Source organism: Schistocerca americana, chromosome 1 (assembly GCF_021461395.2).
Source record: "Schistocerca americana isolate TAMUIC-IGC-003095 chromosome 1, iqSchAmer2.1, whole genome shotgun sequence".
NCBI lineage: Eukaryota > Metazoa > Arthropoda > Insecta > Orthoptera > Acrididae > Schistocerca > Schistocerca americana.
The window spans coordinates 348,072,937-348,100,916 of record NC_060119.1 but is presented as its reverse complement, the minus strand read 5'-3'; the positions used below and the strand labels follow the sequence as shown (position 1 = coordinate 348,100,916).

At 41.3% G+C, this 27,980-nt stretch overlaps 1 protein-coding gene across 1 annotated transcript in view; it reads right to left on the bottom strand.

Annotated features, from left to right (window-relative positions):
* Nucleotides 1-455: 455 nt before the first annotated feature.
* Nucleotides 456-27,980, bottom strand: part of LOC124622611 (oxysterol-binding protein-related protein 1-like) — a 170,642-nt gene continuing 143,117 nt past the window's right edge. Inside the window, exon 14 of the mRNA XM_047148377.1 lies at nucleotides 456-547. Coding sequence (XP_047004333.1) covers nucleotides 526-547 — 22 coding nt within the window. The 3' untranslated portion in view covers nucleotides 456-525. The remainder of the gene's footprint in view (nucleotides 548-27,980) is intronic.

Genomic DNA, 27,980 nt, shown 5'->3' with positions numbered 1-27,980 from the left:
GAACATACAAAAATTTTTATATAATTACTTATTTTCAGATGTGAATTGTTTAACTGCTGATTCGTGATCGATGACTTCCAGACTGGCCAGATTTTCAGTCTTTGGGACCACCATGCGCCGACGTGTATTTCACACCAATGGAGGGGCTCGAACTGTCCTCGGACGAGCCAAGGCCTACTTTGCAACCTGGCAACAGACGTTCTCTGACTCGGCGTTCAGTCGGAGCCTTCATCATGCATCAAACATCCGTACCACCATGTCATTGCACGTCGGACTGTGTCAACTTGGTGCTATAGAGATAACGCCCTAGATGATTGCGCACGTCCTTATTTTGATGTAAAAGTTGTTGATTTCGTCCTACAAGTCGCAAACGTCCAAGTATTCAGGGCTCGTTTTGTGGACGAATATCTGCGACAGCAAACAGCTCTATGCACGACGTGATCAGTTTTTCCTGCTGACTTGAAGCTCACGCAGCATGTTTGGGACGTTCTCGGGAAGCGTGGTGGTCGCAGTCCTCTCCAACGTTTATACTTCACTGAAAGCAGCGCTGCAAGAAGAATGGCATTAACTTCAAAAACAACATTACCATTAACAGCAACGCACACTGCTGTATTTCTGATCGGACTTATCACAACCTTTAATGAATGTTAGGTCTACTTGTACTATACCAAACTGTGAAATCGTCCTAACGTCTAGGAGCGTGCAGGAGCCTGTTGTTAGAGGTCTCCTAGTCTTGCACGGAAAGACTGACGCCATATGGCGAGAGGTCCGCTTGACTATAGCGCCACATGGAGTTGGCACCGCAAGATGAGGCAGTTGAAAGAACGAGAAAAGATAGCGTGTGTCAACCAGCGAGCATTGTGGTGGTGTTCTTCATTACAACGTGGCCCAAAGACAACAGCTGTATGGCTTCACGTGGGGAAGAATCATTCGGAAACTACGAGAAGAACGAAGTGTGTAGCCCAGGAGTTATGTACTGGTCACACCATTTTTTTCATGTGCGTGGGGAGCGAGACGAACTACAGGCACTGCTGCCCGAAAGAGAGGAAGTGGTTGACAGCTGCAGATGTCCGCTACATTGTGCAACAAGTAAGAATAGACTGACGGCAAACAGCGGGTGCAACTGAAAATACATGTAACCCAACTGCAAGCCATATGATCACCCACTCCACACTGGGCAGCTACTGCATGGGGGTGGTATCTTTGCCCGACGACTAGTACGTGGTGGTTCGTTAACACATGCACATGGGCGGCACGGATTACAATGACGTCAAGAACACAGACGCCGAAACAATGAAGAGTAGGGTCACCTGCTCTTGACGGAAAAGTACAGATTCAGTCGGAGAAGTGACTGTGGGCGTATCCTCCGATATTGAGAGGTGGGAACACGTGATGCAACCTGGGAAATTGTCGAACCTGACCGTTTTGGTTGAACAGGTGTTATGGTGTAGGGAGTCATATAACAAATTTCCTTGAGACAGGAAAGCTTCTATTCACAAATTAGCACAGATTTAGGAAGTACTGACCGTGTGAAACTCAGTTTGCCCTTTTCTCACATGTTGTTGTGGTCTTCAGTCCGGAGACTGGTTTGATGCAGCTCTCCATGCTACTCTATCCTGTGCAAGCTTCTTCATCTCTCAGTACCTACTGCAACCTACATCCTTCTGAACCTGTTTAGTGTATTCATCTCTTGGTCTCCCTCTACGATTTTTACCCTCCACGCTGCCCTCCAATACTAAATTGGTGATCCCTTGATGCCTCAGAACATGTCCTACCAACCGATCCCTCCTTCTAGTCAAGTTGTGCCACAAACTTCTCCACAATCCTATTCAATACCTCCTCATTTGTTATACGATCTACCCATCTAAACTTCAGCATTCTTCTGTAGCACCACATTTCGAAAGCTTCTATTCTCTTCTTGTCCAAACTAGTTATCGTCCATGTTTCACTTCCATACATGGCTACACTCCATACAAATACTATCAGAAACGACTTCCTGACACTTAAATCTATACTCGATGTTAACAAATTTCTCTTCTTCAGAAACGTTTTCCTTGTCATTGCCAGTCTACATTTTATATCCTCTCACTTCGACCATCATCAGTTATTTTGCTCCCCAAATAGCAAAACTCATTTACTACTTTAAGTGTCTCATTTCCTAATCTAATTCCCTCAGCATCACCCGACTTAATTCGACTACGTTCCATTATCCTCGTTTTGCTTTTGTTGGTGTTCATCTTATACCCTCCTTTCATGACACTGTCCATTCCGTTCAACTGCTCTTCCAAGTCCTTTGCTGTCTCTGACAGAATTACAATGTCATCGGCGAACCTCAAAGTTTTTATTTCTTCTCCATTGATTTTAATACCTACTCCGAATTTTTCTTTTGTTTCCTTCACTGCTTGCTCAATATACAGATTGAATAACATCGGGGATAGGCTACAGACCTGTCTCACTCCCTTCCCAACTACTGCTTCCCTTTCATTCCCCTCAACTCTTATAACTGCCATCTGGTTTCTGTACAAATTGTAAATAGCCTTTCGCTCCCTGTATTTTACCCCTGCTACCTTCAGAATTTGAAAGAGAGTATTCCAGTCAACTTTGTCAAAAGCCTTCTCTAAGTCTACAAATGCTAGAAAGGTAGGTTTGTCTTTTCTTAATATATCTTCTAAGATCAGTTGTAGACTCAGTATTGCCTCATATGTTCCTAAGTTTCTACAGAATCCAAACTGATCTTTCCCGAGGTCAACTTCTACCAGTTTTTCCATTCGTCTGTAAAGAATTCGTGTTAGTATTTTGCAGCTGTGACTTATTAAACTGATAGTTCGGTAATTTTCACATCTGTCAACGCCTGCTTTCTTTGGGATTGGAATTATTATATTCTTCTTGAAGTCTGAGGGTATTTCGCCTGTCTCATACATCTTGCTCACCAGATGATAGAGTTTTGTCAGGACTGGCTCTCCCAAGGGCGTCAGTAGTTCTAATGGAATGTTGTCTACTCCCGGGGCCTTGTTTCGACTCAGATCTTTCAGTGCTCTGTCAAACTCTTCACGCAGTATCGTATCTCCCATTTCATCTTCATCTACATCCTCTGCCATTTCCATAATATTGTCCTCAAGTATATTGCCCTTGTATAGACCCTCTATATACTCCCTCCACCTTTCTGCTTTCCCTTCTGTGCTTAGAACTGGGTTTCCAACTGAGCTCTTGATATTCATACAAGTGGTTCTCTTTTCTCCAAAGGTCTCTTTAATTTTCCTGTAGGCAGTAGACAGTATCTATCTTACCCCTAGTGAGGTAAGCCTCAACATCCTTACATTTGTTCTCTATCCATCCCTGCTTAGCCATTTTGCACTTCTGTCGATCTCATTTTTCAGACGTTTGTATTCCTTTTTGCCTGCTTCATTTACTGCATTTTTATATTTTCTCCTTTCATCAATTAAATTCAATATTTCTTCTGTTACCCAAGGATTTCTACTAGCCCTCGCCTTTTTACCTACTAAGTCCTCTGCTGCCTTCACTACTTCATCTCTCAAAGCTACCCATTCTTCTTTTACTGTATTTCTTTCCCCCATTCCTGTCAATTGTTCCCTTATACTCTCCCTGAAACTCTGTACAACCTCTGGTTTAGTCAGTTTATCCAGGTCCGATCTCCTTAAATTCCCACCTTTTTCCCACATAATCTACCATAAACCATGGATCGAGGGCACACTGCAGTTACAATATTCCCAGACTTCCGGAAAGTAGTTTACATCGCGCACAACTGCAAACAGTTGACGAAGGTCCAAGCAAACGGTTTAAGTCCATAGACATGTAAGTAGCTCGAAGACATCTTATGTAACAGAAGCCAGTATGTTGCCCTCGATAGCGACTGTTAGAGACACGGGTATTGTAAGAAATGCCCTAGGGAAGTGTGATATGACTGCTCTTATTCTCTATAAACATAAATGATCTGATGGACAGGGTGAGCAGCAATTTACAGCTGTTTGCTCATAACGCTGTAGTGTACGGGAAGGTGTGGTCATTGAGTGACTGCAGGATGATACAGGATGACGTAGATTTCTAGTTTGTGTGATGAATGGCAGTTTTCTATAAATGTAGACAGATTTACGTTAACGGGGATGAGAAGGGAAAACAATCCTGTAACATTCGAATACAGCATTAGTAGGGTGCAACTTGGCAGTCACATCGATTAAATATGTAGATGTAAAGCTGCAAGGCAATATGAAATTGAATAAGCATTTCGAGTGGTAGTAAGGAAGGCTTGAGATCGTTTTATTGGGAGAATTTTGGGAAGGTGGAGCCCATGTACGAAGGAGATGGTATATAGAACACTAATGCGACCCATTCATGAGTACCATTCGAGTGTTTGTGTCGCAACCATGTCGAGTTACAGGAAGATATCGAAGCAATTCGAAGGCACGCTGCTAGGTTCGATCATCACACAAGTATTACTGAGATGCTTCGTGAGATCGACCGGGAACCCCTGGAGGGAAAACGATGACCCGACTTTTGAGACCAGCTGCAGAACTATTCTACTGCCGCCAACGTACATCTCGCACAAGGATCACGTAGATAAGACGCGAGAAATTAGGGTTAGTGTGGAGCCCTTGGGCAGACCCCCCTCCCTCTTGTCCTATTTGCGAGTGGAACAAGAAATGAAATGGCCATAGCGGTCGCCACGACAGTAGTCTACTAAAGGTCATCTCGCCATCTTACAACATTTTCAGTTAGTGATAATTTCAAATGTTAGTAAAAATTCAGAAAAACATATTAGACATCTCTGTTTCTAATTCTAGAATATGATGGAGTACTTCCCCAAAAGAAAATTCTTGCCAGCTGCTACGAAAAAAATAAAAACTAACGTTACAAGAAATTTGTGAGAAAAATAATTTTTTACTTCAACATGTTGATAAATCAGAAGTACTGACATAGTGGACAGAAAAAAAAACATTAAAATTCTGAATGTTCATAAATTCAAATGATACATATTTTATATGAAAAACATAAGACCATCCAGCGATAAAAAAAACCGTAAGAGGTGTGAAACTGTTCCATCTGTGTAGTAAAAAATGTCATCGCTGATGAATTTGCGTTCTGTTGGAATTCGTAGAAACTTCCAGCGGAAAAGTTGTTAAAAACTATAGAATTAATTTTGGTAACATCCAAGACATCATTATTGTATCGTGTTACCTACGAATGCTATTTTTCTTCTGCGAGAGAGTCCATGCGCGGCAGCGAGCGAGTACTTTTCCCGACGCAGGATTTTTGTTCCGACGGCCGAAAAATTTTTATTTGCTGCTCGTACTGACACTTCGTCACCGCATCAATCATCCATATTGCCGATATAAACTACACAAAATTAACTATATGTTTTCAGGCCACTAACTCCGTTGAAATCGTGCAATACATATTTGTAAATATATAGTTTTGTGCTACCCAAGTTTTATCGAAGTATAAAAGACTATTGTCCTCAGCACGCAATAAGTCCATTGTACAAAAACTTTGTTCTAAATGCTGCAGTGTCTCAGCATTCCATTAAAAACTTTCGTCCAACATTACACTTTCTGAATGAAAAACCATAAGACCGGAGAAGACAAACAACTGAGGTCTCTAAGCCAGAATAATTAATTTTTTTATGAGATCACGTTGTATATTTTTTACCTATCAGATACTCTCATCTGTCGCAGTACTTAAGTACAATTCTACACATGAACATTTTTTTATTCAAAATGGTCGAGTTCCATAGATTTCCATCTTCACTTATATCCCTTTCTTGTAGGATCAAAACACACGTTCAGCTCTAGAGATCCTGCCGATGCTACTGCACTCTTATGAAATACAGTCTATTCCTCATAAACCATAATGCTTTGTTGTCATTTTACGAACTTGCGCTAAATTTATATTACTCCTGGTTTCTTCACCATTAGCCAGACAGTGAAAAACTTCGATAAATTCGAGTCGACAAATTTAGATTTTTTTCCCCATCATTTTGTCCTTTACGTAGACTTACTGGAGTAACACTACACGTAGGCTCTTGCTTCAGCATTTCGCACACTGTCAAACACACGCCAATGCACCGTTCCACGGAAGAGTGAAACCACACATGAAAACACGGTATAACACGGGAGCACTGAACATTCAGCTGGCGCGGAACTTCTTGCGTCACCAGTCTTCTGACTGGTTTGATGCGGGCCGCTACGAATTTCTCCTATGCGCCAAACTTTCATCTCAGAGTACCACTTGAAACCTACGTCCTCAATTACTTGCTGGATGTCTCTTCCTCTACAGTTTTTGCCATCTACAGCTCCCTCTAGTACCATGGAAGTCATTCCCTGATATCTTACCAGATGTCCTATCATCCTCCTTGTCACTATTTTCCACACATTCCTTTCCTCTCCTATTCTGCGAAGAACCTCCTCATTTCTTACCTCATCAGTAGTCCACCTACCTTTCAACATTCCTCTGTAGGACCAAATCTCAAATGCTTCGAGTCTACTCTGTTCTAGTTTTCCAGCAGTCCATGTTTCACATCCGTATAATGCTGTGCTCTAGACGTACATTCTCAGGAATTTATTCCTCAAATTATAGCTCTTGTTTGAGACTAGTAGACTTCTCTTGGCCAGGAATGCTCTTTTTCCCAGTGCTAGTCTGTTTTTGATGACCTCCTTACTCCATCCGTCATTGGTTATTTTTCTGCCTAGGTAGCAGAATTCCTTAACTTCATCTACTTCGTGGCCATCAGTCATGATGTACTCATAAGGCTGTTCATTCCATTCAGCAGATCCTGTGATTCTTCTTCACTTTCACTCAGTATAGCAATGTCATCAGCGAAACGAATTATTGATATCCTTTCACCTTGAATTTTAATTCCACTCCTGAACCTTTCTTTTATTTCCATCATTGCTTCTTCGGTGCAATGACTGAATAGTAGGGGGCGAAAGACTACATCTCTGTGTTACACCTTTCTTAATCCGAGCACTTCGTTCTTCGTCGTCCACTCTTCTTATTCCCTCTTGGCTCTGTACATTACATATTGCACCTGTCTCTCCCTACAGCTTATCTCTGTTTTTCTCAAAATGTCCAAGATCTTGCGCCATTTTACGACGACGAATGCTTTTCCAGGTCGACAAATCCTATGAACCTATCTTGACTGTTCTTTAGTCTTGCCTTCGTTATCAACCGCAACGTCAGAGTTGCTTCTCTGGTGCCTTTACCTTCCCTAAAACTGAACTATTGCACTGTTAACACTGCGGCAACAAAGATATGAAGTGGGCGAATCATAGGTATAAGCGCCTGTGGACTGCAAGCAGCAAATGTGACCTTGAGGCGTCTAATTTTGTGACTGCCACTCTAATGGTACACCACCACGCATCGTACGCTGGCTTGCAGTGTGTGGATGTAGATGTAGTATGATGCTTGGGCGTACTCACCTCCACATCATTGAACTTCACCCGTTCCGCTGCCTCACGCGCCTTACTCGCCTAAACTGGTTCCGTGGGAATTTTTCTTATTTCGAAGTACAAAAAGAGGCATGGAAAAACACGCATTTGACAACATCGAAGATTAAAAAAACGAGGTAGGAGCTGTCAGTTATTTCTAATTATATCTAAAAATATCCGAAACAAGTTTCGAACAGTGGAAGCATGGGGGGGGGGGGGTGAGGACACATGCACTAGACGTAATGGAGAGTATTTTGAAGGGGATAAGGTTGTTTTGTAAATAATTTGAAAATATATAGCTTTTAAAAAATAATTCCTTTTTTTCGTACCCCCTCGTACAATGCACGACCGCATCGAATAGCGCAGGTGGTAAAGCTCTTGGAATGAGAGGGTATCCGGCAGACGGGCTGACCTGCTTGTTTTCGCAGCACGTACGTATACACCAACGACCATCCAGCAAATGTCAACAGCGCTGGTGGAGGAACTGAATGCCCTGGCACAAGAAGTCCTAACCAAACTTGTGGTCGGCATGGGAGCAGTTTGCACAGCATGCATAGTGCGACACACCCTGTTAAGAACTACGTCCCACCTTTTGTAATGTCCAGGAGACTATTGTACATCGCAGTGCATTCAGTGTAATTACTGTCTTTAATTAAAAGTGTCACCTCTGTTCGTCTCATTGCGTATTTCTTTTATTAACTTTCTGTACTATGCTGTAGTAGTACTTTCTATGTATGGTGCAAGTTTCATCGAGCTATGTTACCTCTTTGTAAAAAATCAGTAAGTACTTTTTTGGCCCGAACAATTTTACGCTTCCTCATTAGTGTACCGATTTAAAGTAATGTTACAACAATAATGTACAAATAATTTCAAATATAGTATACTTAAATCTGAAAATTTTACAACTTAAAAACAAAAAATACACCAAATGTAAAAAGAAAACGCAAATACAGCAAAGATATTTTATATTTCATAAAATTTAAAGAAAATATACACACAACTCAACAACTCAATATATGTAGAATAAACATTTAGAACACATTTATATGGATAAGACTTATTAAATAACGCAATATGACAACTGGTACTGAAGTGGACACATATCAGGCACTCGTGCAGTGATATAGAGATATATCTACTGTGTTTCAACAAATGTGCCTTCGAAATATCATTTTATCATATGTATATGACTGTATATGATATTAACGATGTTGTACGTTTTTCTATTAGTCAAATATCGAAATGAAAAACAAAATATGGGGGAAAGTGGGTTTCGAAAAAAATGACTTTTTCAGTAAATATGGGTGTACTGTTGTAACATACATTAAAAAGCATAGAACTTATTTAAAGTTTTTTTTTACATCTGTTATCTTTTCAACGGAATTCATTCAGAAATATGAGAAATTTTTAAGGTTGTGTTTCGCCAGCTTAACGACTGTATGAGTACGCATAAAGAAATGTGGTGTCTCTTATTTTTCTCTTAACCACAGCGTATTTAAGGACGATCAAACTCGAAGTTAAATCTCTAGTGTACACTTACTTGTGAAGAAAAGATGCAGCAACTGCTGCCAACTGAAATCAGGACTCATCTGACCAGGCCACGATTTTCCAGCCGTATAGGGTCCAACCGATATGTCACGAGCCCTAAACAGTCGCCGCAGGCGATGTCATTTTGGGCACTCGCGTCGGCCGTCTGCTACTACAGTCCATTAACGTCAAATTTCGCCACACTGTCCTAACGATACGTTCATGGTATGCCTGACACTGATTTCTGTGGTTATTTCACGCGGTGTTGCTTGTCTGTTCACACTGACAACCCACCACAAACGCCTTCTTCGCTCTCGGTCGTTAAGTGAAGGCCGTCGGGGCCACTACGTTGTCTGTCGTAAGGAGTAATACCTGAAATTTAGCATTCTCGGCACATTCTTGATACTGTAGATCTTGGAATATTGAATTCCCTAACGATTTCCGAAACTGAATCTCCCATGCGGCTAGCTCCAACTCCCATTCCGCGCTCAAAGTCTGTTCATTCCAGTTGTGCAGCCAAAATCGCGTCGGAGACCTTTATACCTGAATCATCTGAGCACAAGTGGCAGCTCCTGGACGGTACGCAACAATGATCAAGGGTGCTAACTTAAATCTGAGCATGAAACAAGCGAGTTGGTTAAGGGAGTGGAAATAATTCCAAAGCAAAGCCACGATGGTGCCATTGGATTCCCTACGTATTTTTCAATTAATCCATGTTGTTTATCATAAATCCCATGAGCTAGTGTGTGTACAGTGACTGAAGATAGAATTCCGAGGCACTTGATAACAGCTATATGAAGCTGATGAACGGAAACTGAGAATCGCACTGAAAGCCCTTTCTCGTGCCAAAAACATTCTTTGTGGGTGCGCAGAGTTATTCCAAAATACGGCACAACTAAACAGAATTGAACGAAAATACGCGAAGTAAACTGTGTCACTGAGAATGAATTAAGCTTATTGTTATAGTAAATTCAGCATCAATTTCCACATACGATGTGTCGTCCGTCTCGACGATGACCTCATCCGAGCAGATATTTACAAGAATTAAACGGTAAACCTTTTCTTCAGGCTTAAGAATTTTAAAAAGAGTCACCGGGCGCCATAAGTCGAACGTGGTAGTAATTTATAACGCAAGCCACGCAGTTTACATGCAACAACAGATGTTAAATGCTCTATCTCTTTTAGGTGGTATGATATCAAATGATCGTATAGCACTATTGACCCCACCTCGTCTGGGGATATTCGGCCGTCTGGTGAAAGTTTTTCAATTTGACGCTTAGGTGACTCGTGCGTCAATGAAGATGAAATAAAGTGGTTAGAACAATGCACACCTAACCTCTGAGCGAAGAAAATCTCCGACCCAGCTGGGAATCGAACCCGGGACCCCACGATCTAGAGGCAGAGGCACTAACATCCACACTGCGAGCTGCGGACTTTGCATTGTGTTGAAATGGTAGCTGCTTCTTCCAAAATGAAATCGTGCTTCCCTCAATTACCTGCCGAAGCGGTGTTGTCAAGTGATGGTTTTTTCCTATTTTTAGGGTTCCGTCCCTAAATCGGTAAAAACGGAACCCGTATATAATTACCTTGTTGTCGTCTGTCTGTCAGTCCGACTGTCAAGAGCTCTTTTTCTCAGGAATGGGTAGAAGTAAAATGTTGAAATTTATGTCACATGCTAAGATCTACGGTCGTTGGAGGTCTATAAAATTGAAGCTTCTAAGTCAATACTATCAAAAAGATACGACCATTTATGTCACATATTTGATACACGTAAACTCACTCATTAAAACCTGTACGGTACTTCCAGGTGACAGAGTTATGAAATTTGCGAAATAAAGGAAAAAATGTGAAAATTTATTTTGTAATTATATCCCATGAAATGGAAATGAGCGTTTGGCGTCATTGGCCGGGAGGCCCCTTACGGGGTTAGTCCGGCCCGCCTTGGTGCAGGTCTTATTACATTCGACGCCACATTGGGCGACCTGCGTGCCGGATGAGGATGAAATGATGATGAAGACAACACAACACTAAGTCCCTGAGCGGAGAAAATCCCAGAACCAGCCAGGAATCGAACCCGGGCCCGTACGACGGCAATCTGTCACGCTGACCACTCAGCTATCGGGTCGGACGTTATATCCCATGAAAGCTTGTTTCTTTTATCACTTGTTATCCGGTTTAAAACTTAAAATTAAAACATCCTCGAGAGTAATAGAAAGGTGTCAATGTCATGTAGGGGGTAATCGACCTTTATTACAATTAGTAGTTCTATATTTAGGCTGGCCGGGTCGCAGGCGGAAAAGTCAGACATCAGACAAGGAATGACTTTATTGCTAATACGGTGCCTTTCGGAATGTACCGATCATCAGATATCCAGGTGCGATTGCTGCACGTAGATATGGCGTTTCAAGCTGCATGGGGAACGAACATTCGCAACAGTAACTGAACAACTGAGAACTGTCCTGCACCACTATGCAAACAACTGACGCGCAACCTTTTGCTGAAAAAATAACTTTGTTGTTATAATTTTCCTCGTTATTAAACATACATGACCACATGTAACCTGTTTGCCGGATCCATTGTGTCCCCCCACCCCTCCCCGCCCTACGTAGCAGTTAATGTCGGAAGTAACTTTATTTTTCTCCTTGAACCGAGCTGACCTTTCCACTTAACAAAAGGTTGTTCAAAGAAAATTGCTTGATCGATTTACACTGCTGTGACAAAAGTCACGGCATACCTCTCAATATCGCGTCAGGCCTGCTTTTGGCCGGCATAGTGCAGCAACGCGACGAAGCATGGATTCAAGAAGTCGTTGGAAGTGCCCTGGAGAAATAATGAGCCACGCTGCCTCTGTAGCCATCTTTAATTGTGAAGGTGATGCCACTGCAAGATTTTGGGCACGACCTGACCCCTCGATTATGTCCTATAAATGTTCGATGCGACTGATGTCGGGCGACCTGAGTGGCCAAATCATTCGCTCGAAGTGTCCAGGAAGTTCCTCAAGGCAAACACGAACATTTGTGGCCCGGTGACATGCGCATTGTCATCCATTAAAAGTTCAATTGTTCTTTGGCTGCAAATGGTTCCCAAGTAGTCGAACATAACCATTTCCAGTCAATGATTGTTTCAGTTGGCTAAAGGAACCAGCCCACTCCATGTAAACACGGCTCAGCCATTTCCATTCAATGCTCGTTTCAGTTGGCCAAAGGAACCAGTCCATTCCATTAGGGAGCCACCAACATTTTGCACAGTGCCTTGTTGACAGCTTTGGCCCATGGCTTCGTGGAGTCTGACCCACACTCGAACCCTAGCATCAGTTCTTACCCTCGTCTGTCGCCGTAGCCCATTGTTGTTGTTGTGGTCTTCAGTCCAGAGACTGGTTTGATGCAGCTCTCCATGCTACTCTATCCTGTGCAAGCTTCTACATCTCCCAGTACCTACTGCAACCTACATCCTTCTGAACCTGTTTAGTGAATTCATCTCTTGGTCTCCCTCTACGATTTTTACCCTCCACGCTGCCCTCCAATACTAAATTGGTGATCCCTTGATGCCTCAGAACATGTCCTACCAACCGATCCCTCCTTCTAGTCAAGTTGTGCCACAAACTTCTCTTCTCCACAATCCTATTCAATACCTCCTCATTAGTTATATGATCTACCCATCTAAACTTCAGCATTCTTCTGTAGCACCACATTTCGAAAGCTTCTATTCTCTTCTCGTCCAAAATAGTTATCGTCCATGTTTCAATACCATACATGGCTACGCTCTATACAAATACTTTCAGAAACGACTTCCTGACAATTAAATCTATACTCGATGTTAACAAATTTCTCTTCTTCAGAAACGCTTTCCTTGCCATTGCCAGTCTACATTTTATATCCTCTCTACTTCGACCATCATCAGTTATTTTGCTCCCCAAATAGCAAAACTCCTTTACTACGTTAAGTGTCTCATTTCCTAATCTAGTTCCCTCAGCATCACCCAACTTAATTCGACTACATTCCATTATCCTCGTTTTGCTGTTGTTGATGTTCATCTTGTATCCTCCTTTCAAGACACTATCCATTCCGTTCGGCTGCTCTTCCAGGTCCTTTGCTGTCTCTGACAGAATTACAATTTCATCGGCGAACCTCAAAGTTTTTATTTCTTCTCCATGGATTTTAATACCTACTCTGAATTTTTCTTTTGTTTCCTTCATTGCTTGCTCAATATACAGATTGACTAACATTGGGGAGAGGCTACGACCCTGTCTCACTCCCTTCCCAACCACTGCTTCCCTTTCATGTCCCTCGACTTTTATAACTGCCATCCGGGTTCTGTACAAACTGTAAATAGCCTTTTGCTCCCTGTACTTTACCCCTGAAAGAGAGTATTCCAGTCAACATTGTCAAAAGCTTTCTCTAAGTCTACAAATGCTAAATGCGTAGGTTTGCCATTCCTTAATCTATTTTCTAAGATAAGTTGTAGGGTCAACATTGCCTCACGTGTTCCAATATTTCTACGGAATCCAAACTGATCGTCCCCGAAGTCGGCTTCTACCAGTTTTTCCATTCGTCTGTGAAGAATTCGTGTTAGTATTTTGCATCCGTGACTTATTAAACTGATTGTTCGGTAATTTTCGCATCTGTCAGCACCTGCTTTCTTTGGGATTGGAATTATTATATTCTTCTTAAGGTCTGAGGATATTTCGCCTGTCTCATACATCTTACTCACTAGATGGTAGAGTTTTGTCAGGACTGGCTCTCCCAGGGCCGTCAGTAGTTCTAATGGAATTTTGTCTACTCCCGGGGCCTTGTTTCGACTCAGGTCTTTCAGTACTCTGTCAAACTCTTCAAGCAGTATCGTATCTCCAATTCCATCTTCATCTACATTCTCTTCCTTTTTCATAATATTGCTCTCAAGTACATCGCCCTTGTATAGCCCACTAACGTCGTACGTTCCACACTGATTTCTGCGGTTATCCCACGCAGAATTGCTTGTCTGTTAAAACTACCAACTGTATGCAAAAGCAGTTGCTTTTGGTCGTTAAGTGAACGCGTCGGCCACTGCGTTGTTTGTGGTGAGAGGTAATGCCTGAAGTTTTGTATTCTCGGCACACTCTTGACACTGTGGACCTCGGAATAATGAATTGTGTAAAGATTTCTGAAATGGAATATTCCAGGCGTCTAGTTCTAACTACCATTCTGCATTCATAATCAGCCAATTCCGGTCGTGCGACCAAAATCACGATGGAAACATGAATCACTTGAGTACAAACGACAGCTCCGTCAATGCACTGCCCTTTCATATCATGTGTACGCGGCTGTATATGTGCATATCGCTATCCCATGATTTTTCACCTCAGTGTATTTTCTTCTTTATACAGGGTGTAGGCGTCAGATCTGTTCAGTTTTTGTAGAACCTAAATCGTTTTTAGCTTTCCGATACCAGGACTCTTGAACAAGAGTACTCAACGTAAAAAGTATGCAAGGCGTCATAGAAATTTGCGATCTGTCACAAAAACAAAGCAAAATTATAAATACTACGAAGGGACAAAAGTACGATAGACATGCGTGAGTGCAGTTAAAATAAGACTCAATTCCGATGTCAGCACAGAGTATTATGCAAACTGCATAGCAGAATACACCGTTCATCCCACCACCCTCAATGTCAAAACTTTCTTCCCGAGAAACCACGACCCTGACGTTCCGTCCCGTTCAGTTGACGGCCTGTGTGAATGCCGCTGTTTGAAATGCACTGTGGAAAGGTTTGAAATTTCGTTCCGTTCGTCAAGTGTGAAGCGACCTTAACTCGCCGACGTTCCGACAATGTCGCTCGGCTTCAAAACCAAGCTCTCTAGATCTGAAGCACTCTCGTCTCAGCTTTCGCGACCTTGACCCAGAAAACGTGGATCCGCGTCTGTCGAAATCCAATAACCTCGCCTTTCCAACCGCAAATCTCTTTCGACGTTACACACCGCCTGCACACTTATTGCCGCTTGTAGCAAACTTGCTGTTACAGAAAATCATACACCCAACACAAGCGTACCGATATGTCAATCTCTGCATCATTAATCGGCAGCGAATGAGCGCCTTTCGGAAGTGTACCATCAACTTAACATCCGACAATACAGTATCTCATAACTCAAATGAGACGTCATTTAAGATTTAAAGTGATGTTATAATGTTTCGTCTGTATATGAGGAAGTTACCGTATTGCCGAACCCCCACCCCTCCGCCTCATTCAAGGTTATAAAGGCGCGCTAGTCAGCTGCCACTACATCTATAGAGAGCCTGTTTGCGTGCTTTTTGTGGAAGAACTTTTAACCCAACAAGCTGCTCGCGTACATTCCTAATCACTATACCGTGCACAAAGATCCTGGGTTAATTTCCAAATATGTCCCAGTGTCTAATGCAAAGATCCTTTGCTGCAACTCCTTACCAGCAGATCATGTGCTGGCACCAGGTTTCACTATTTCCATCACGTCCCTACACTCTCTTCATTATAGTTAAACAACACTATACATTCATAAGCAACTTAATTAGACATAGCTGGTGCGTCCGCCAGTTTTATAGTTTGGCAAATATCACGCCTGGGACGTTATCAGATCTTGCAGTGCCCATTGGCAGCAGTTGACCTAAAGAAGAACAAGACAAACGATATAAGTGAATTCGAATGTAGCCATATTGTGAGTGGAAAACGTATGGGAGTATTCATATCAGATTTTTATGAAGAATTTTTTTCTCCTTACCTACTCACCCCTATTTATTATTTACCAGTTTGTATACCACTGATTTCAGAGCCAATTAGTTACACCTTCAGGCAAAAGGATGTAGGAATTGATATACATTCACAACACATACCAGCTGATAACATGAGTAAACTGCTCATTCATCCCTGTATCAACAAGTAATAATAAATGTATACTATGTGAACTGAAGAATAAAAACTCAAAACACCATGGAGGAGTTGTGCGGCATAAATGAAGTTGGTAGATGTGTTTCTACATCTGAAACATGATGTCTATTCAAATTTCACACGAGTCGCATAAGGGTGGCAATATTAATGCCACTATATATGCTGTAATGGTCGCGAGTGTTAGTTACCTTTGAGATTGGATGTGGTGAGCTGACGTTAGTCAAGAATGCCTTTAAAGTGACGAAGACACCATTATCAACACCACACTGAGTTTGAAGGAGGTTGTGTAATAGGGCTATGAGAAGCTTGATATTCCATTTGTGATATTGCAGTAAAACTTGGCAGCAACGTAGCCACAGTACACAACTGCTGGCAGCAGCGATCACAAGAACGTACGGTTGGAAGATGATCAGACTCCGGACGACCACAGGGCACTACTAAGAGGTGCGACCATCATGCTCAGCATACAGCTCTGTAACATTGTACTGTCGCTGCAGCAGCAATTTGAGCAGCAGTTGGTGCCACAGTGACAACAAACTGTTAGAAATTGGTTACCTCAAGGATAGCTCCAAGACAGACACTCCGTGGTGTGCATTACACTAACCCCAAATCACCACCATTTGTGACTTCAGTTGTTTTCAACCAAGAGCTCAGTGGATGGAAGGGTTGAGGTCTGCTGTGTTTCTGATAACAGCTAGTTCTGTCTCAGTGCCAGTGATGGCCGTATGTTTGTTAGTAGGAGGCCAGTTCAGGGCCTGCAACCAACCTGCCTAAATGCTAGATATACTGAGCCTACATCTTGAGTTATGGTCTGGGGTGCAATTTTCTTTGAAAACAGGAGCACTTTCATGGTTATCCCATACACCCTGCCCGCAAATCTGTACGTCAGTCTGGTGATTTAACCTGTTGCGCTGCTGTTCATGAACAGCATTCCAGGGAATGTTTTCCAACAGGATAACACTTGCTCACATATCACTGTTGTAACCCAACATGCATTAGAGAGTGTCGACATGTTGCCTTAGCCTGCTGGAACATCGGACCTGTCTGCAATCGAGCACACATGGGACATCATCTGACAAACTCCAGTGCCATCCACAAACTACATTAACTGTCCCTTTATTGACTGATGACATGCAACAGGCATGGAACTCCATCCCACAAACTAACATCTGGCACCAGTGCAACTCAATGCATGCATGTTTGCATGCTTTCATTCAATATTTTCGCAGTTACACCAGTCATTAACGTACCACCATTTCTTGTAAAGGCTTATCTCACACTTATATTAACCTGTCATCATGCAATGTTAATCAGTTAAATATGTTACCTAGACAAATGTATTTCCAAAATTTCATTACGCTACAATAATTATATTTTGGCGTTGCCTTTTTTTTTGTCAGTGCAATTGAAACTTGAATGAATTAACTGTGTCCCCATGCCATCAGGTGATATATGCTGTAGATTTCCACTGATTATCACATGCTCAAAGATGGAGCCATGTCACTTGTAAATCAATATCACACAAACTGGAAAGCAAAATATACTAAGCTGCAAAAGAAAAAGAAAAATAAAGAAAGAAATATAAAGCTTTTACTTCTCTCCCTGATGTTCTAGAAGCTGATACCTCCACCATCTTTTATTATTGAGGTGGCTACAAAAATCCATATCAAAGACCATGCAGGAACAGGCTTTTCACATGCTTCCTTGTCACAGTTGTACTGAGAATTCAAGAAAAATTGCTCCAGTGTGCAAGAATTGTGGATTGTAATAGCAGCAAATCACTTGCCAATTCAATGTGGGATGACAACTACCACTACTGCTGCTACTGCAGAGCAGCTGTACCATACAGAATCGCCTTCTCAATATGGGCTACATCACTCACCAATGCACATGTATACCTCTACTAGCTGTCATTGGATGCTCGAACCACAGAAAAGACCATCACTTGGAGATAGTCGGTGGAGCTGTGGATGCTAGAAAGTGGAGTGCCAGGTAGAGGATTCCAAACATTTCTGCCATATTCTTCTGGTTGATTTCAATAGAGGAGTGACAGCAGTGGAGGGGACCAGAAACATTTGCACCATGTATGGGTATAATGCCACTGAACGGAGCAAGGCAAGAAAATGGTTTTCTCATTTTAAGGAGGTAAGGAGGGTCGTTTCGACATTAGTGACTCTCCACATTCAGGAAGACCTTCGAGGTTTGATGAAGATCATTTCAACACACGAACCCACAAAGATCCCCATCAGTATATTTGAGAAATGGCAAATGTGATGAACTGTGATCATTCCACAATCATTCAAGATCTGCATGCAATGTAGAAGTTTCAAAACTCGGGTCTATGGGTACCGCATCCCCTTAGCCAAAATAATTAAAATCAGTGGGCGGCCATACATGACCGCTACTTGCTTGTCATCAACTGTCTCATGAACAACATCATTCATTTCTATCCTGTATTGTTACTGATGACAAGAAATGTTGTCTGTAAGACCGCAACAACAATGATAACATAAGGAAAAGAAACAAATGGCTGAACTCAAACAAAGCAGCAACTCCCAGTACAAAGACCTGCATGCATCCACAAAAGATAATGTTATGCATATGGTGGAACAGTGATGGTGTGGTGTACTACAAATTGCTTCTCTGAAGTATAACCAAGACTGCTGACACTTACTGTCAACAACCGAGATGTCTTGCAGATGCAGTCCAAGAACAATGAGCAGAAAGACTAAGAAAAGTTACGCCATGCGGCAATAATACCCACCTGCATTCTGCTACACTGACAAAAAACACTATACGCGCTTTTCGTTAGGAAGTCAAACTTCACCCCCCTTACTCATCCAATCTTGCACCCTCAGATTTTCACCTTTCCACTCTCTACTGAACAGCCTTCAAGTAACTTCCTTTCCAGATGAAAATGCACTTCAAACATGGCTCTATGCGGGTTTTTATCTCAAAACGAGATGATTTCTATAGCCATGAAACCAAAAAGTTACCCTAGCTCTGGAGGAATGTTGTAAATAGTGAAGGAGAATATACTATCGATGACTAAAGTCTCTGTTAAATGTATATGTCATGTTTATTAAACTCATGGAAAAACACTACCAACTTACGCACCAATCTATTTAAAAAACTGCAGGAAGCAACGCAATGTGCTTGCCAGAACAACACCATTCAGACAGGTGGCACAGGTATTCTCATGTGGGGGATGTTCATTTGTGATGAAATGGGGCTGTGATATGTCTATCGTTGTATCTCATGAACAAACACTACTTCCCATTTGTGTGCAGCAGTTTGTTCACCTGTAGTGTCATATATGCATCCTTTGCTTTACAACACAACAGTGCACCACAACACTTCGGAATTGTGTCAGAATGCTTTGAGGAATATTCCACACACACGTGGATGCTTGACCAGCTATCCAGGTTACCTGATCACTAATCTATTAAGCACAACTAGGATTGTCAACTAAGATGCTCACTGACTGGAATTAGCTACATCCAATGTACATGGATTGTGGGCAGAGGTTGAGCTGCCACAGATCAAGATGTTTAGAAAATACTTTTGTGGCTCAAGAAGTACATTACATGACATTAATACCTGTTCCATAGATCAAGAATACAATATTTTGTAATGATGTGGAACATATCAGTTTAACATAAGTTTTCTCTACACTATATATATTTTATTTATTTATTTTACACATCTAGTTCCACATGACCAAATTGAAGAGCAAATCTCCAAAGTCATGGAACATATCAGTACATGAAATTACAACATAAAAGTAATAACAGATAAAATAAATGTTTATGAAGTCAAAGAGAGACAAGCCATAAGTTTACTTAAACGCAATCAACAATATAACACAGGAATTAGCTTAATTTTTCAAGGAACTCCTCAACAGAATAGAAGGAGTGATCCATGAGGAAACTCTTCAGTTTTGATTTGGAGTCATGTGGATTACTGCTAAGACTTTTGAATTCTTGTGGTAGTTCATTGTAATGTACTTCTTGAGCCACAAACGTATTTTCAAAACATCAGTACGCTGCACACCTTTCTGCACAAGAGTCAAGGAAGTGCGATACACATGCAGATTGGATTTCTGTCTAGTATTAACTGAGTAAAAGCAGCCAATTCTTGGGAATAAGCTGATATCATTAACAAGAAACAACAGTAAAGAATATATACACACATGAAAAAAAAGGTTTTGCATCACCCCGGTTACCAGAACTCCTGACGATAAGACATTGACTGTGTATATTGACCGTTTAGAGAGGACACTACACCCACCCAAAGATGTAAACAACCATGCAGGAGCAGCAGCACCTATAAAGGGGAGAGGGTACGACAGCCGACCACTTTCTGTCATTCCATCAGGAAGGAGGTACACGGCTCGTCTTGTCTGTAGTTCAACCATGCCTAGACAGTCAATACCGCAGTTCAATTGCATCCGCATTGTTACTTTGTGCCAGGAAGGGCTCTCAACAAGGGAAGTGTCCAGGCATCTCAGAGGGAACCAAAGTGATGTTGCTCGGACATGAAGGAGATACAGAGAGACAGGAACTGTCGGTGACATGCCTCACTCAGGCTGCCCTAGGCTACTGCTGCAGTGGATGACCGCTACCTACAGATTATGGCTCAGAGGAACCCTGACAGCAATGCCACCATGTTGAATAATGCTTTTTGTGCACCCATAGGACGTCGTGTTATAACTCAAACTGTGTGCAATAGGCTGCATGATGTGCAACTTCACTCCTGACGTCCATGGTGAGGTACATCTTTGCAACCACGACACCAAGCAGTGCAGTACAGATGGGTCCTACACCATGCTGAATGGACCACTCAAGATTGGCATCACGATCTCTACACCAATGAATGTCGCATATACCTTCAACCAGAGAATCGTCGGTGATGTGTTTGTAGGCAACCCAGTCAGGCTGAACGCCTTAGACACACTGTCCAGTGAGTGCAGCAAGGTGGGGGTTTCCTGATGTTTTGGGGTGGCATTACGTGGGGCCGACGTACGATGCTGATGATTGGTCATGGAAGGTGCCGTAACAGCTGTACGATACGCTGCCGCCTTCCGATTGATAGTGCAACCATATCGGCAGCATATTGGCAAGACATTCATCTTCATGGACAACAATTCGCACCCACATCATGCACATCTTGTGAACGACTTCCTTCAGGATAATGACATCCCTCAACTAGAGTGGCCAGCATGTTCTCCAGATATGAATCCTATCAAACATGCCTGGGATGGATTGAAAAGGGCTGTTTAAGGATGACGTGACCCACCAACCACTCTGAAGGATCTACAACAAATCATCATTGAGGAGTGGGACAATCTGAACCAACAGTACTTTGATGAACTTGTGGATAGTATGCCACAACACATACAAGTATTCATCAATGCAAGAGGACGTGCTACTGGGTTTTACAGGTACGGTGTGTACAGCAGTCTGGACCACCACCTCTGAAGGTCTTGCTGTATTGTGGTACAACATGCAATGTGTGGTTTCTATGAGCAATAAAATGGGCGGAAATGATACTTATATTGATCTCTATTGCAATTTTCTGTACAGGTTCCGGAACTCTCAGAACCGAGGTGATGCAAAACTTCTTTTTGATGTGTGTATATTGAGAGGTCAATGTCGGAATACCCGGACTAATGAACAAGGATCACCAAAAGGTTCATAAACTTACACCACTTATTACCCGAACCGCCCGTTTCTGAGCCAAAAATATCCTTTGAGAATGGGTGGGGTTACCCCAAATCATAATACCATACACAAATGAAAACAATCAAAGTAGACAACTTTTTGTGTTGAACTATCACTTACTTCAGATATCTTTCAAACAGTAAAAATGGGAGCTTAAGTCTTTGAACAAGATCCTGAACGTGGGCTTCCCACAACAGTTTACTATCTATCTGAACACCTAGAAATTTGAAATGTTCAGTTTCACTAATCATATGGCCATTCTGTGAAAGTAAAATGTCAGGTTTTGTTGAATTGTATGTTAGAAACTGTAAAAACTGGGTCTTACTGTGATTTAGCATGAGTTTATTTTCTACAAGCCATGAACCTTTGTCATGAACTGCACTACTTGAAACAGAACCATGTTGCACACAACATCCTTTACTACCAAGCTAGTGTCATCAGCAAACAGAAATATTTTAAAATTACCTGTAATAATAGAGGGCATATCATTTACATAAATAAGTAAAAGGAGTGGCCCCAGCACTGATCCCTAGGGCTACCCCAATTTGACCGTGCCCTACTTAGATCCCCTGTCATAGACATTCTCAACACAGTGAACAATGACCTTTTGCTGTCTGTTGTTAAAGTAAGAGGTGAACCAAATGTGAGCTACTCCCCGTATCCCATAATGGTCCAATTCTGGAGCAATATCTTGTGACCAACACAATCAAATGCCTCAGTTAAATCAAAAAAGATGTCTAGCATTCGAAACCTTTGTTTAATCCAACGAGTACCTCACAGAGAAAAGAGAATATAGCATTTTCAGTTGTTAAATCAGTTCTAAAATTCAACTGCACATTTGATAGCGAATTATGTGAAATAAAATGATCAATTATCTTTAGATAAACTGCCTTTTCAATAATTTTAGCAAACATTGATGGCATAGAAATAGATCTAAAATTGTTTACATTATCCCTTTCTCCCTTTTTATAGAATGGCTTTACTGTTAAGTACTTTAATCGTTCAGGAAACTGACCATTCTTAATGGAAAAATAACAAATGCAGGGCTAACATATGCAGCCAGTACTTTAATATTCTGCTAGGCACTCCATTATATCCATGGGACACTGAAGCACTAAAGAAACTGGTACAGGCATGCGTATTCAAATACAGAAATATGTAAACAGGCAGAATATGGCGATGTGGTCAGCAATGCCTATATAAGACAACAAGAGTCTGGCACTTTTGTTAGATGTTCACTGCTGCTACAATGGCAGGTTACCAAGATTTAAATAAGTTTGAACATGGTGTTACAGACGGCGAATGAGTGATGGGACACAGCATCTCTCAGGTAGTGATGAAGTGGGGATTTTCTCATATGACCAAATCATGAGTGTACCGTGGATAACAGGAATCCAGTAAAACATCAAAACTCTGACATTGCTGTGGTCAGAAGAAGATCCTACAAGAGTGGGACCAATGATGACTGAAGAGAATCATTCAACATCATCAATAAGGGCTTTTGGAGCTGAAGGCCCGCTTGTGTTCCCTTTATCACTGCACGACGCAAAGCTTTACGCCTCACTTGAGTAATTCTAGTAGGACAATGCGACACCCCACACATGCAGAATTGCTACACAGTGGCTCCAGGAACAGTCTACTGAGTTTAAACACTTCCGTTAGCCACCAAAACTCCCCAGACATGAACATTATTGAGCGTATCTGGGACATCTTGCAACATGCTGTTCACAAGAGATCTCCACCCCCTCGTACTCTTATGGATTTATTGACAGCCCTGCAGGATTCATGGTGCCAGTTCCCTCCATCAGTATTTCAGACATTAGTTGATTCCAAGCCATGCCATGTTACAGCACTTTTGCGTGCTAGTGGAGGCCATACACAATATTAGGCAGGTGTACCAGTTTCTTTGGCTCTTCAGTGTAGGGCTCCCTCTGTGTGTGTGTGTGTGTGTGTGTGTGTGTGTGTGTGTATGCACACACACACACACACACACACACACACACACACACACACACACAGAGAGAGTTACTACTTCATGCCCAAAAGTTTATCAATTGAGTAGAAGGAGTTGTCATTCAGAAATTATTTTAATTTGTTTTTAAATGTTGGTTGGCTATCTGTCAGACTTTTAATGCTAAATGATTAATGGAAAATCTCATATGAGATGTGAAACAAATACTAACAAAGAGATAGAGGGGCTGGCCAGTACTTACCTCAGCTCAGTACAGCCGATAGATACACATAAAACAGAACCGAAAATTTACGTTCCTAGCTTTCGGAACAAATGTTCCTTCATCGGGGAGGAGAGAGGGGAAAGAAAGGGAAGAAGGGAAAGGAGATTCAGTTACTCACAACCCAGGTTATGAAGCAACAGGGAAAGGAAAATAGGGAGGGTAGCAAGGATGGAGGCATGGTTGTCAGAGGGAACCCAAAGATCTCCCCGATGAAGGAACATTTGTTCCGAAAGCTAGGAACGTAAATTTTCGGTTCTGTTTTATGTGTATCTATCGGCTGTACTGAGCTGAGGTAAGTACTGGCCAGCCCCTCTATCTCTTTGTTAGACTTTTAATGCTATTTGTCAAATGATCAAAGATTTTTGTGGCAGCTTACACTTCACTATTATTTTTGAACTGGGACGAGTTGTAATAACAATTTTCATAAGTGAATGTATGTACTGCAGAGGTACTGCGAATATCATGAGTTCCTTAAATAAATGTCTAGAAGGTGATCTTGGGTGGGTTCCAGCCATTATTCTGATTACACGCTTTTGTGCAATATATACTTTTCCTCTTAATAATGAATTACTCCACAATATGATGCCATATGAAAGCAGTGAAAGAAAATAGGCATAGCAGGCTAATTTACTGATATGTTTATCACCAAAATTTGCAATAGCCCCAATAGCATAAGAAGCTGAACCTAACAGTCTCAGAAGATCATCAATGTGATTCTTCCAATTCTATTTATCATCAATACACACACAGAGACATTTTGAATATTCTGCTTTAGCAACAGACTTCCATTCAAAGATTATATTCATCATCAATGGTGTTATGCCATTTACTTTACAGAATTGCATGTACAGTACTTTCTCAAACTTTAGTGATGGTCCATTTGCAGAGAACCACTAAATAAATTTCTCAAAGATATTATTTACAATTTCCTCAGCTGATTCTTGTTTGTTGAATGTGATTATAATACTTGCATCATCAGAAAAAAGCTTTGCCTCTTCATGAATATAGAGTGACAAGCTATTATATATATTAAGAACAATAAGGGACCCAAGACCCTGTGAGACACCTGCCCTGTTAGAGGACTCTGCTGATTTTTGCAGACTATCTGTACTGTCAATTTCAACCTTCTGCATTCTTCTAGTTAAATATGAATTAAACAATTTGTGCACTGTCTCACTCATACCACAATACTTAAGCTAATCTAGAATGATTTCATGATTCACACAGTCAAAAGCCTTTGAGAGATCACAAAATATTCCAATGTGTGATGTTCGGTTATTCAGAGCATTTAATATTTAATCAGTGAAAGCATACATAGCATTTTCTGTTGAAAATGCCTTTCTGAAAACCAAATTGGGATTTTGTTAGTACTTCATTTTTAAATGATGCTACTCTTGAATACAGTACTTTTTCAAGAATTTTGGATAAATATGTCAGAACTGAGATTGGGTGGTAGTTGTTCGCAGCAGACCTATCCCCTTTTTTATGCAGTGGTTTAACCATAGCATATTTCAGTCTATCTGGACAAATGCCCTATTTCAGTGAGCTACTACGCATACAACCGAGGATCCTACTTATCTGTTGGGCACAAGCTTTTAGTGCCCTGCTTGGAAATGCCATCAATTCCACGCGAGCTTTTACTTTTGAGTGAATTTATTATTTTCCTAATTTCAGTGGGAGATGTGGGCTGAATTGCAAATTCATCACATTGCATGGGTATTGCCTCTTCCATATACAGCCTTGCATTTTCTAATGAATAAGTGGATCCTATTTTCTCTACTTCTGTCTTATATGATGCTAACAAAGAAAGCCAGTTGGCTTTAATGCTCATCTGAAGACACTTGGAACAGATGTAATAGGACCATCATAAAATAAGTAAAACAATACTGGTTGAGTAAAAGCCAGGCACAACAAAAAGACTGTTGCACATAACCCTTTCGGGCAAAGCCTTCATCAGAAAAGAGAAACACACCTGCTTTCACACGAGCAACATTCAAGGACCAACTAGAGAATGTACACCAAGCATTTAGATTATTTATCTGACAGTAATTCAGCTACAAAGATTTACGTTCGTGACAAAAGAGACACTGCTCAATGTTCTTAAGACATATGAGCTCCTTTAAATTATGAATCTTGTAATCATAAAGATATTTTTGTTGAAACTAAGGCAAGAGTTCCTTTGTTGATAATACCTGACATTACCAAGCCAAAACACTTCATCAAGTAAGTGTAAGGGAAAAGCATAAATATAAAGTTTTTCAACACTTTTCTTTGCCACTGAGTTCTTAGAAAAGGCAACACCACGAAAATTGAACCAACCATTAAGTGAAAAATATCATAATTTATTTAGTAAACAGTCGTCATCACATGTAAGTTGTTACTTTTCATTTGTGGATGACTGCTTTCGATCTACTATAGAGATCATCATCAGATTTCTCTCTGCAGTAGATTGAAACCAGTCATCCACAAATAAAAAGTTACAGCTTATAAGCAACCATGACTTCTTACTACATAAATTATAATATTATTAGATCACTGTTTCCTGGAACAATGTTCCTAAGAATTTGAAATACATCAGTCAAAAAACAGGACTACAACAGAGAAGGAATGAATATGACTGTCATTGATATTTGCCGTATTTATGTGGTTTCACAACAGAAAATTAAAGGATTTCAATATAAATTAAAATAACTTTTTAAATGTGGACACTTCACAAATATAACAAAACAGTACACTAATGCCACAGCACAACTGGTCAAAACAAATTATGTACTCACTTATGTGTAAAATAAGGGAAAGTAAAACTTAGCTATAGCAGAATGATACATGGTGCATTGATAAATGTAACAGAAAACAGTATACATTCACTTTAAAACTCTTGCTCTGTTCCTACAATAAGCACAAACAACCATACAGACACCAAAATGAACATAACAGTACCCATAGCAAGACTGATAATCTATTATCAATTACTGAGTACAGTTGCCTGTGCAGGAGGAGGGTGCAATAGGATACTGCAGGGTAGGTCTTCCGAGAGATGATTTGGTGGCCGCACAAAAAAGATGAAAGGAGTTCAGGGGGTAGAACAAAGAAGAGACGTCAAGAATGGAGAGAGTTAAGCTGGAAAGGAGGTGGAAGAGGAAGGTGGAGATGAACAGAATGACAGGGTGGGGTGCGTGAAAGGGAGAGGGTAGAAAAGGGGGAAGAGGAAGTGAAGGTTTGGACAGGAGAAGAGGAGGAGAGAAAGAGAGAGAATGCTGCAGTTAATATACAATTCTTTGCATACGCATAAGTAACCAACTGTCTATTAACATGAATGGCACAGCCAAACTGTGGCAAATGACAAACTTGAACATCCAGTTGTGAAACATGCTGTGCAATATTACACAAATAACTTCCACGACTGCTTCTTTTATGGGTCGTTTTGATACTCATTTCCAGCACAAGTTTCTCTGGACTACACATGTTGGAATTCTCTCTCCAGCATAACCCACACTCTACAATTCCCCTGGCCTAAACTTCTGCTAAACTGTTTCCTATTGCCTCATGTTACCTTTTCCCTTCTGTTTACTGTCCACACCATTCCTTCCCTGTTCAGATCATGTACAGCATTCTCCCATCATTCTTCCTCCTCTTCACCCCACCCCACATGTGGACATTCTCTCTCTCTCTCTCTCTCTCTCTCTCTCTCTCTCTCTCTCTCTCTCTCTCTCTTCCCCCCCCCCCCCCCCCCCCCCAACCCTTTCTCTTTCAGTATCACCTCCCTGTCACCTCCACATCCCTCTTCCCTCTTCCACCTCCCTCCCATCCCACGGTCTCTCCTTTTTTTATATCTCTTATTTGCTATACCCTCTGAACTCCACTCATCTTGTTGTGCAGCCACAAAATCATCTGTCAAAAGACCTGTCGTGCACTATGCTGTTACTCCCTCCCCACCTCCTTCTGCTTAGGCAACTGCTCTCAGTAACTGATACTCAATAATCAGTTTCTCCGTGACCACTATAATGTTTGTCTTGGTATCTGTATGGTTGTGTGTAATTTTATTAGAAAAATAACATCATCTCAAAAGCTGCTGCAACTACTGTTTTCAGTTAAATGTTTCTATACACGTCTGTCCGCTATAAGTGAGTGGTTGTCTTCCCCTTATTTGAAGTACTGTT